This window comes from Salvelinus alpinus, chromosome 13 (genome assembly GCF_045679555.1).
Source record: "Salvelinus alpinus chromosome 13, SLU_Salpinus.1, whole genome shotgun sequence".
NCBI classification, from domain to species: Eukaryota; Metazoa; Chordata; class Actinopteri; order Salmoniformes; family Salmonidae; genus Salvelinus; species Salvelinus alpinus.
In genome coordinates this window covers 53,333,502-53,345,536 of record NC_092098.1, presented here as the reverse complement: position 1 = coordinate 53,345,536, position 12,035 = coordinate 53,333,502, and the positions used below count along the sequence as shown (strand labels likewise).

Sequence of the window (12,035 nt, the reverse complement as noted above, 5' to 3'; positions counted from 1 at the left end):
CTCTTCCCTCTCCCCTCTCTTCCCCCTCCTCTCTTCCCTCTCCTCTCTCCCTCTTCTCTATTCCCTCTCTTCTCTATTCCCTCTCTCCTCTCTTCCCTCTCCTCTCTCCCTCTCCTCTATTCCCTCTCTCCTCTATTCCCTCTCTCCTCTATTCCCTCTCTCCTCTATTCCCTCTCTCCTCTCTTCCCTCTTCCCTCTCTTCCCTCTCCTCTCTCCCTCTTCTCTATTCCCTCTCTCCTCTCTTCCCTCTCCCCTCTCTTCCCCCTCCTCTCTTCCCTCTCCTCTCTCCCTCTTCTCTATTCCCTCTCTTCTCTATTCCCTCTCTCCTCTCTTCCCCCTCCTCTCTTCCCTCTCCTCTCTTCCCTCTCCCTCTCCCTCTCTCCCTCTCTTCCCTCTCTTCCCTCTCCTCTCTTCCCTCTCCCCTCTCTTCCCTCTCCTCTCTCCCTCTCCTCTATTCCCTCTCTTCTCTATTCCCTCTCTCCTCTCTTCCCTCTCCCCTCTCTTCCCTCTCCTCTCTCCCTCTCCTCTATTCCCTCTCTCCTCTATTCCCTCTCTCCTCTCTTCCCTCTCCACTCTCTTCCCTCTCCCCTCTCTTCCCTCTCCTCTCTCCCTCTTCTCTATTCCTTCTCTCCTCTCTTCCCTCTCTCCTCTCTTCCCTCTCCCCTCTCTTCCCTCTCCTCTCTCCCTCTTCTCTATTCCCTCTCTCCTCTATTCCCTCTCTCCTCTCTTCCTTCTCCCCTCTCTTCCCTCTCCTCTCTCCCTCTTCTCTATTCCCTCTCTTCTCTATTCCCTCTCTCCTCTCTTCCCTCTCCCCTCTCTTCCCTCTCCTCTCTCCCTCTTCTCTATTCCCTCTCTCCTCTCTTCCCTCTCCTCTCTTCCCTCTCCCCTCTCTTCCCTCTCCTCTCTCCCTCTCCTCTATTCCCTCTCTTCTCTATTCCCTCTCTCCTCTCTTCCCTCTCCCCTCTCTTCCCTCTCCTCTCTCCCTCTCCTCTATTCCCTCTCTCCTCTATTCCCTCTCTCCTCTCTTCCCTCTCCTCTATTCCCTCTCCCCTCTCTTCCCTCTCCTCTCTTCCCTCTCCTCTCTCCCTCTCCTCTATTCCTTCTCTTCCCTCTCCCCTCTCTTCCCCCTCCTCTCTTCCCTCTCCTCTCTCCCTCTTCTCTATTCCCTCTCTTCCCTCTCCTCTCTCCCTCTCCTCTATTCCCTCTCTCCTCTCTTCCCTCTCCCCTCTCTTCCCTCTCCTCTCTCCCTCTCCTCTATTCCCTCTCTCCTCTCTTCCCTCTCCTCTCTTCCCTCTCCTCTCTTCCCTCTCCTCTCTTCCCTCTCCTCTCTTCCCCCTCCTCTCTCCCTCTCCTCTATTCCCTCTCCCCTCTCTTCCTTCTCCCCTCTCTTCCCTCTCCTCTCTCCCTCTTCTCTATTCCTTATCTTCCTGTCTCTCTATCTTTCTTTCTCCCATGAGACATAATCACACAGGAAAACTGGGAATACTATAGATGATGGTGACAACAGCGATGATGATGATGATGATGAGGATCTTCATCTCTCTTTCAGACTGGGAGGAGGAACAGGTCAGCAGTCCTAACATCCTGAGGCTAATCTACCAGGGCCGCTTTCTACATGGAAACGTCACGCTAGGAGGTGAGAGCTCACTCACACAGTCACACACACACACTCACACACAGTCACACACACACAGTCACACACACACAGTCACACTCACACAGTCACACACACACAGTCACACACACACAGTCACACTCACACAGTCACACTCACACAGTCACACACACACAGTCACACACACACTCACACTCACACAGTCTCACACACACAGTCACACACACACACACTCACACTCACACAGTCACACACACACAGTCACACACACACACACTCACACTCACACACACACTCACACTCACACTCACACAGTCACACACACACAGTCACACACACACAGTCACACTCACACAGTCACACTCACACAGTCACACACACACAGTCACACACACACAGTCACACTCACACAGTCACACACACACAGTCACACACACACACTCACACTCACACAGTCTCACACACACAGTCACACACACACACTCACACTCACACAGTCACACACACACAGTCACACACACACACACTCACACTCACACACACACTCACACTCACACACACACTCACACTCACACTCACACTCACACAGTCACACACACACTCACACAGTCACACACACACAGTCACACACACACACTCACACTCACACACGCAGTCACTCAGCTGGAGCAGTGTTGGGAAGCTGGTTTGTTCCTTCCATGTAAGTCTCTGTTCCCCTAGACTCCTGTCCTGAACAGAGAAACAGAGGACCCTCAGTCCTCAGGACAAGAGAGGAGGGAGGGAGGGAGGGAGGGAGGGAGGGAGGGAGGGAGGGAGGGAGGGAGAGACAAACTTGCTTTGACTGGACAGGGTGGAGAGGAAAGAGACTGGGCAGGAAAGGGAAGCACTGTGTTAGTGTTTGGGTACACCTCAGACAGTGTTTACGGAAGGGAAGAGAGAGGGAGGGAGGGAGAGGGTTGAAGAGAGGGAGAGGGAAGGAGAGAGTGGTCAAACGAGGGAGAGAGGGGAGGAGAGAGTGGTCAAACGAGGGAGAGAGGGAAGGAGAGAGTGGTCAAACGAGGGAGAGAGGGGAGGAGAGAGTGGTCAAACGAGGGAGAGAGGGAAGGAGAGAGTGGTCAAATGAGGGAGAGAGGGGAGGAGAGAGTGGTCAAACGAGGGAGAGAGGGAAGGAGAAAGTGGTCAAACGAGGGAGAGAGTGGTCAAACCAGGGAGAGAGGGGAGGAGAGAGTGGTCAAATGAGGGAGAGAGGGAAGGAGAGAGTGGTCAAACCAGGGAGAGAGGGGAGGAGAGAGTGGTCAAACCAGGGAGAGAGGGAAGGAGAGAGTGGTCAAACGAGGGAGAGAGGGGAGGAGAGAGTGGTCAAACCAGGGAGAGCGGGAAGGAGAGAGTGGTCAAACGAGGGAGAGAGGGGAGGAGAGAGTGGTCAAATGAGGGAGAGAGGGAAGGAGAGAGTGGTCAAACGAGGGAGAGAGGGAAGGAGAGAGTGGTCAAATGAGGGAGAGAGGGAAGGAGAGAGTGGAGGGAAGGAGAGAGTGGTCAAACCAGGGAGAGAGGGGAGGAGAGAGTGGTCAAAGAAGGGAGAGAGGGAAGGAGAGAGTGGTCAAAACGAGGGAGAGAGGGAAGAGCGAGTGTGTGTCAGGCTGTTACGTTTCCTGTCAGGCTGTTACGTTTCCTGTCAGGCTGTTTTTTCCTGTGTTCCCAAACTGACTGTCTTTTGTTGCAATATGGGAGATACAAAGCACATCTGGATAAATGGTGTGTGTGTGTGTGTGTGTGTGTGTGTGTGTGTGTGTGTGTGTGTGTGTGTGTGTGTGTGTGTGTGTGTGTGTGTGTGTGTGTGTGTGTGTGTGTGTGTGTGTGTGTGTGTGTGTGTGTGTGTGTGCGCCCTCAGCCACAGTCATTTAGATCACTCATGAATTAGAACACCTGATCTAGACTTGAAGAGGAGGAGGAATGGAGGAGAGAGAGAGTTTGAGAAAGAAAGAGGGGGGGGGAGAAAGGGAGAGGAGGGACTGGAAGGAGAGGAGGAACGGAGGAGAGAGAGAGTTTGAGAAAGAAAGAGGGGGGGAGAAAGGGAGAGGAGGGACTGGAAGGAGAGGAGGAACGGAGGAGAGAGAGAGTTTGAGAAAGAAAGAGGGGGGAGAGAAAGGGAGAGGAGGGACTGGAAGGAGAGGAGGCTGAGGTGCAGATTAGGTATTGGTCAGGTATTCTGCCACTGTGTACTCTCTGTTTAGGGACAAATATCATTCTAGTTTGCTCAGTTTTTTTGTTATTTCTTTCCAATGTGTCTTTTTGTTTTCTCATGATTTGATTGGGTCTAATTGTGTTGCTGTCCTGGGACTCTGTGGGGTCTGTTTGTGTTTGTGAACAGAGCCCCAGGACCAGCTTGCTTAGGGGACTCTTCTCCAGGTTCATCTCTCTGTAGGTGATGGCTTTGTTATGGAAGGTTTGGGAATCGCTTCCTTTTAGGTGGTTGTAGAATTTAACGGCTCTTGATAATTAGCGGGTATCGGCCTAATTCTGCTCTGCATGCATTATTTGGTGTTTTACGTTGTACACGGAGACTTACAGAATTCTGCATGCAGAGTCTCAATTTGGTGTTTGTCCAATTTTGTGAATTCCTAGTTGGTGAGCGGACCCCAGACCTCACAACCATAAAGGGCAATGGATTCTATAACTGATTCAAGTATTTTTAGCCAGATCCTAATTAGTATGTCGAATTTGATGTTCCTTTTGATGGCATAGAAGGCCCTTCTTGCCTTGTCTCTCAGATCGTTCACAGCTTTGTGGAAATTACCTGTGGCGCTGATGTTTAGGCTGAGGTATGTATAATTTATTGTGTGCTCTAGGGCAACGGTGTCTAGATGGAATTTGTATTTGTTGTCCTGGAAACTGGACCTTTTCTGGAACACCATTATTTTGGTCTTACTGAGATTTACTGTCAGGGCCCAGGTCTGACAGAGTCTGTGCAGAAGACGTAGGTGCTGCTGTAGGCCCTCCTTGGTTGGGGACAGAAGTACCAGATCATCAGCAAACAGTAGACATTTGACTTCAGATTCTAGTAGGGTGAGGCCGGGTGCTGCAGACTGTTCTAGTGCCCGCGCCAATTCGTTGATATATATGTTGAAGAGGGTGGGGCTTAAGCTGCATCCCTGTCTCACCCTCGGCCCTGTGGGAAGAAATATGTGTGATTTTTGCAAATTTTAACCGCACACTTGTTGTCTCTCTCTCTCTCTCTCTCTCTCTCTCTCTCTCTCTCTCTCTCTCTCTCTCTCTCTCTCTCTCTGTCTCTCTGTCTCTCTGTCTCTCTGTCTCTCTGTCTCTGTCTCTCTGTCTCTCTGTCTCTCTGTCTCTCTGTCTCTCTGTCTCTCTGTCTCTCTGTCTCTCTGTCTCTGTATCTCTCTCTGTCTCTCTCTCTCTTTCTGAGAATGTTTCAGTAAAGAAAGACAAAAAGTTTTTCAAAAGTATATTTCGCTCTCTCTCTCTCTCTCTCTGTCTCTCTATCTCTCTGTGTATTCTATAATATATTATCCAGATGACTATGATGATATATTTGCTTTGTAATAAGTATTTGTCTGTTGACTAACCTTCCTCTCTTCCTCCCTCTCTCTTTCTCTCCACTCCTCTCCCCCCTCCTCCTCCTCCTCCTCCTCCTCCTCCTCCTCCTCCTCCTCCTCCTCCTCCTCCTCTCTCAGCTCTCAAATTACCCTTGGGAAAATCCACAGTGATGCATTTAGTTGCCAGAGAGACATTGCCTGAGCCAAACTCCCAAGGTAACAGACTTTTCATTCATCTCTCCTGCCAGACTTTCATTCATCCCTTGTTCCTTCCCCTCACTGGTCCCTTACGGGGACTTTCACACGCTAAAACATACTCAGAAATGGTGTCTTTACTCTGATTAAATGTAGTTACAATTACTTCCTTTATGAATGGCCAGTGAGTCACACAATGGAATACATTTAGCCTGTGCTTTGCATCACCATTAGTATTGACTACAATATAATGCATACTAGTTCCTGTTCCTGTTCCTGTAAGGATGTACCAGGAAGACATTACATCACCATTAGTATTGTTTACAATATAATGCATACTAGTTCCTGTTCCTGTTCCTGTAAGGATGTACCAGGAAGACATTACATCACCATTAGTATTGTTTACAATATAATGCATACTAGTTCCTGTTCCTGTTCCTGTAAGGATGTACCAGGAAGACATTACATCACCATTAGTATTGTTTACAATATAATGCATACTAGTTCCTGTTCCTGTTCCTGTAAGGATGTACCAGGAAGACATTACATCACCATTAGTATTGTTTACAATATAATGCATACTAGTTCCTGTTCCTGTTCCTGTAAGGATGTACCAGGAAGACATTACATCACCATTAGTATTGTTTACAATATAATGCATACTAGTTCCTGTTCCTGTACGGATGTACCAGGAAGACGTTACATTAGTTCATTTAGATAGACGTATGCGATGATATACTTTAGCAAGAAGATTCTCTGTCAGTAGCACCGTGTTGAGAATGTAAAATGACATGTAATTACATGACTTCTTTGAAATGTATTGTTACTGTGTTGCTGTGTTGCTGTTGCTGTGTTGCTGTTACTGTGTTGCTGTTACTGTGTTGCTGTTACTGTGTTGCTGACCGTGTCCTGACCGTGTGTTGACCATGTCCTGACCATGTGTTGACCATGTGTTGACCATGTGTTGACCATGTGTTGACCATGTGTTGACCGTGTGTTGACCGTGTCCTGACCATGTGTTGACCGTGTCCTGACCCTGTGTTGACCGTGTCCTGACCGTGTGTTGACCATGTGTTGACCATGTCCTGACCGTGTGTTGACCGTGTCCTGACCGTGTGTTGACCGTGTCCTGACCCTGTGTTGACCGTGTCCTGACCCTGTGTTGACCGTGTCTTGACCCTGTGTTGACCGTGTCCTGACCGTGTGTTGACCATGTGTTGACCATGTCCTGACCATGTGTTGACCATGTCCTGACCCTGTGTTGACCGTGTCCTGACCATGTCCTGACCCTGTGTTGACCGTGTCCTGACCATGTCCTGACCGTGTCCTGACCATGTGTTGACCATGTCCTGACCCTGTGTTGTTGTGTTCCTCCTCAGGTCAGAGAAACAGAGAGAAGACAGGAGAGAGTAACTGCTGTGTCATCCTGTAAATACCCACCTCCCTCTTTAATCATCCCCCCATCCATCCACCCCATCACGCCATCCACGCCATCCTGGATCCAACCAACACACTGGCTGTCCTGTCCTGCAGTCTCTCTATCATGCTGCCACACACACACACACACACACACACATACACATACACACACACACACACACACACACACACACACACACACACACACACACACACACACACACACACACACACACACACACACACACACACACACACACACACACACGGTCTCCTGTGTGTAGAGAGGTTTCCCCCTCTATCACTTCTGTCCTTAAATCTTCCACTAGTTCATGGACTACTGCTAACTAACTACTACTAACTAACTACTAACTACTACTGAACTACTGTTTTATTACCTCACCAAGGTCCCAACCAATGACTGACTAACAAACAAACAACAAACAAACAAACCAACGGCCATAATAACATGTTGACTGTGTTTTGACAGTCAGTCCTATCCTCCTCCTCAGATCGCTCATCCTTCCTGAACTAGGAGAAGACAGACAGAATATCCCTCCATCTTCCCTTTTCTCCCTGAACGAGGGGAAAGAAAGACAGAATATCCCTCCATCTTCCCTTTTCTCCCTGAACGAGGGGAAAGAAAGACAGAATATCCCTCCATCTTCCCCTTTCTCCCTGAACGAGGGGAAAGACAGACAGAATATCCCTCCATCTTCCCCTTTCTCCCTGAACGAGGGGAAAGACAGACAGAATATCCCTCCATCTTCCCTTTTCTTCCTGAACGAGGGGAAAGACAGACAGAATATCCCTCCATCTGCCCCTTTCTCCCTGAACGAGGGGAAAGAAAGACAGAATATCCCTCCATCTTCCCTTTTCTCCCTGAACGAGGGGAAAGACAGACAGAATATCCCTCCATCTTCCCTTTTCTCCCTGAACGAGGGGAAAGACAGACAGAATATCCCTCCCTCCTCTCTTTTGTACGACCAAAGTGTAGGGTGCCAATCAAAAACGCCTCTTTTAACCATCGGGTAAAATAACACGTTACTTGTGTAGATAATCCTCTAAGAAAACCAATAGTCCAGACCTCATGTCTCTATCACGATCCGTTTCAATGGTATTGGACTTTTTTTTTTACCATAGTAGGATGGTCAGAATTAGGGTGACTAAAATCAACAGAGGCCAGAGAAACAAACGGGGTCAAAAGAATCATGAAAATGGCACAAAATGGCGTCAGCTAGGCTAGATGCTGTCTGAGAATGAAGGGTACCTGACAGGCTCACTTTTCCCCTTGAACTCATCTTTTCTTTCCAATCCGCAGGACATTAAACAATATAGAAGGAAGATAATTATCGTTTTTTTAGACATGACATGTAAGTATTTTCATATTTTAGTGTACGCTTTTCATATTCATTCAACATTTCTCTTCTTTAAAAAAAAAGATTTTTCACAAAGCCAAACGAGTCTCTGAAATGTCACCGGAGCACTTGGGCATATACCAAGCTTTTTATTTATTATTTTCAAATCTTTTTTTTTTTACATTTAATTCAGCTCGTGTCACGTCTAATTTCGTTTTTCCTCGACCTGGAGAAACAACTTGGTAGACGACAACGACCACAACATTTTAAATCCTCGTAAGTCGTTACGAGAAACCTTGCACCTCCATGTCGACAGAGTCCTTATTATCAGAAGGATTAGGCTACGAAATCAGACTTTAAAATATATAGATATCTAATGAGCGATTCAGAACATGAATAATCATATTTGTCTTGGTAAAATGTATTTTATAACATAAGGAAGTGAAATGGCATGACCAAAAGCGAGTCAGGACACTCTTCCTGGGGTAGTTATCAGTCTTGAACTCTACGATAAGGTAAATAAACCAATCTGGAATAAAGTCTCCTTTTCTTCCAAATCTCCCTCTTCTCTTCTTCAGCCATTTTTTTTTGCACAACACTGAACGCATGTGACCCCGCCATCCCCCCGCCCCCGCCCCCTTAACCTCTGACCCCCCCCTCTCCCGCCACCACATACCCCCCCCCCCGCCCACCACATCAAAGACCTGTAAAAAGAAAATGTTATTCTATTTTATATTTTTCCAATGGGAATAATATAAAAAAATATATATAAAAATAAGTGACCATATGTGTAGAATATATTTAATATGAACGTTATATTGAACAAGTTGAGGCCTATAGATCCAGTATGTTGATACAGTATCTTAGTGTCTGTGTGTACACCACGGGTTAGCTAGCTAGCTTTCTAGACAGTGGTTAAAACCGTTACCTTGGTGACAGGGTCTGCGTCCCGCCCCCCTCCCCTCCGATTGGCTCCCGTTTTCCATATTATAGTGCACTACTTTCGACCGTGGCCCATAGAACCTGTGATAGGCTAGCGTCCTGTCCAGGGGGTGTACTTGTACATCAAGCTACCTCACGCTCCTCCTGTCTTATGGGCTTTTCTAGCTCAGACAAGGCTACTTACTGACATAGGGCCGGGGTCCAAAGTAGTGCACTATTTAGGGGAAATAAGATGCCAATTTAGGACGCAGCCAACGTATTGTATTTCAAGCACCAGAACAGAACCATCCTCCTAATCATTAACATACAGAACTATTGTAAACATGTTATACTGCTCTTTTGATTGTCTGTTTTTTAAAAAATGTATTTAAAATGTTTGTTTTTTTCAACTGTTCATAGTTTAATATAATCCTATATAATTTTAATTTCGTTTTATTTTTTTTGCTTTCTTGCAGCACTAGGTCTTAAAGGATACAACCCAAAATGGTATCATATTTCCCTGCAGATTGCACTACTTTTGCCCAGGACCCATATGGCTCTGGTCAAAAGTAGTGCACTTTGTAGGCGAATAGGATGCGATTTAGGACATAGCCCAAAGACTATAGTTTCTCTTGCTCAGTGATCATGGTTTCAAGCTTGTACAGTGATAATATTAAAAAGCATTTTTTTCAAACGGATTGTAAATAACAGTAATGCTTCTTCTCTCTAAACTTCACACGGAATACATCCATCTTTCAAACAAATAAAGATTATTGAAAGTGCATCGGTTTGATTGATTGATTTTAATGTATTGTGATCGTTAAAAGTACAAGGTTTCTCCAGCCCGGCGACAACGGTACGTCAAAGGAGGTTGGTGGCACCTTCATTTAGGAGGACGGGCTCGTGGTAATGACTGGAGCGGAATGGGTGGAACGGTATCAAATACATTAAACACATGGTTGCCATGGTTTTGATGCCATTCCATTTGGTCCAGTCCAGACTTTATTATGAGCCGTCCTCCCCTCAGCAGCCTCCACTGACACACACACACATACAAAATGATGGAGGTTGAAAACACGATAACATCCTCAATTTAAAAACAGCAACAGTATCCTCATTTCGAACTGTAACAGCAGAACAGAGGTACCTGTTTAATAAGGGTCACCTCGAGAGAGAGAAAACACTAATTACACCCACATGCAATTTCTCAGATATTTTTTTACGAGACAACTTAGAGCTATTCTCTGAAGACAGTTTTCAAGTAGCTTGGTCACCCATTCAGGTGGCTTGGTAACCCATTCAGGTAGCTTGGTCACCCATTCAGGTAGCTTGGTCACCCATTCAGGTAGCTTGGTCACCCATTCAGGTAGCTTGGTCACCCATTCAGGTAGCTTGGTCACCCATTCAGGTAGCTTGGTCACCCATTCATGTAGCTTGGTCACCCATTCAGGTAGCTTGGTCACCCATTCAGGTAGCTGGGTCACCCATTCAGGTGGCTTGGTAACCCATTCAGGTGGCTTGGTAACCCATTCAGGTGGCTTGGTCACCAATTCAGGTGGCTTGGTAACCCATTCAGGTAGCTTGGTCACCCATTCAGGTAGCTTGGTCACCCATTCAGGTAGCTTGGTCACCCATTCATGTAGCTTGGTCACCCATTCATGTAGCTTGGTCACCCATTCAGGTAGTTTGGTCACCCATTCAGGTAGCTGGGTCACCCATTCAGGTAGCTTGGTCACCCATTCAGGTAGCTTGGTCACCCATTCAGGTAGCTTGGTCACCCATTCATGTAGCTTGGTCACCCATTCAGGTAGCTTGGTCACCCATTCAGGTAGCTGGGTCACCCATTCAGGTAGCTTGGTCACCCATTCAGGTAGCTTGGTAACCCATTCAGGTAGCTTGGTCACCCATTCAGGTGGCTTGGTCACCCATTCAGGTGGCTTGGTCACCCATTCAGGTAGCTTGGTCACCCATTCAGGTAGCTTGGCAACCCATTCAGGTGGCTTGGTCACCCATTCAGGTAGCTTGGTCACCCATTCAGGTAGCTTGGTCACCCATTCAGGTAGCTTGGCATCCCATTCAGGTGGCTTGGTCACCCATTCAGGTAGCTTGGTCACCCATTCAGGTAGCTTGGTCACCCATTCAGGTAGCTTGGCAACCCATTCAGGTGGCTTGGTAACCCATTCAGGTAGCTTGGTCACCCATTCAGGTAGCTTGGTCACCCATTCAGGTAGCTTGGCAACCCATTCAGGTAGCTTGGCAACCCATTCAGGTAGCTTGGTAACCCATTCAGGTAGCTTGGTAACCCATTCAGGTGGCTTGGTCACCCATTCAGGTGGCTTGGTAACCCATTCAGGTGGCTTGGTAACCCATTCAGGTGGCTTGGTGACCCATTCAGGTAACTTGGTCACCCATTCAGGTAGCTTGGTGACCCATTCAGGTAGCTTGGTCACCCATAGAACTGCAGCAGAGTATCTACAGGGAACAAAGTTAGTCGAGCTTCCTCTAGTAGGGTACTGATGGGTGTCATTTATGCGACTCTAATAATAATAATAATATAATAATATATATTTAGGACAATGCCGTAAACGATGTTGTTGGTAATGCCCTCAACTTAGTCTGGGTGACCCTTGTTTCCCACCTTGAGCCATTTGCTACATTCATCACAGTGAGAGGGTTCAAGAGGATGACAGGGAGTGAGTTTCAGAATAATCCTGACAAATGTATTCTGAGAGGACTGGAGCTCATTCTCCATACCTTGGTGGTGGCCCCCCCACCACCAAGGTATGAAGGGGGGGGGGGGCTCTGTACCAAGAGTCACATGTATCACCACATTGACACTACACAAGGGCCCTTGCCAGTGTCGGTGACGTTTGTCTATCCGGGAATCTCGACTTCCTAGCCGGTAACGTTATTTTTTTTGTTTGACCTTGGGGAGAGCTTTTAAGACCGTACTGACAGTATATTTGTCAG

At 47.3% G+C, this 12,035-nt stretch overlaps 1 protein-coding gene across 1 annotated transcript in view; it reads left to right on the top strand.

The window, feature by feature from the left end:
* Positions 1–9,847, top strand: part of LOC139537925 (ubiquitin-like protein 3) — a 55,709-nt gene extending 45,862 nt beyond the window's left edge. The window contains exons 3-5 of the mRNA XM_071339823.1: positions 1,550–1,636; positions 5,311–5,388; positions 6,747–9,847. Coding sequence (XP_071195924.1) covers positions 1,550–1,636; positions 5,311–5,388; positions 6,747–6,799 — 218 coding nt within the window. The 3' untranslated portion in view covers positions 6,800–9,847. The remainder of the gene's footprint in view (positions 1–1,549; positions 1,637–5,310; positions 5,389–6,746) is intronic.
* Positions 9,848–12,035: the final 2,188 nt, after the last annotated feature.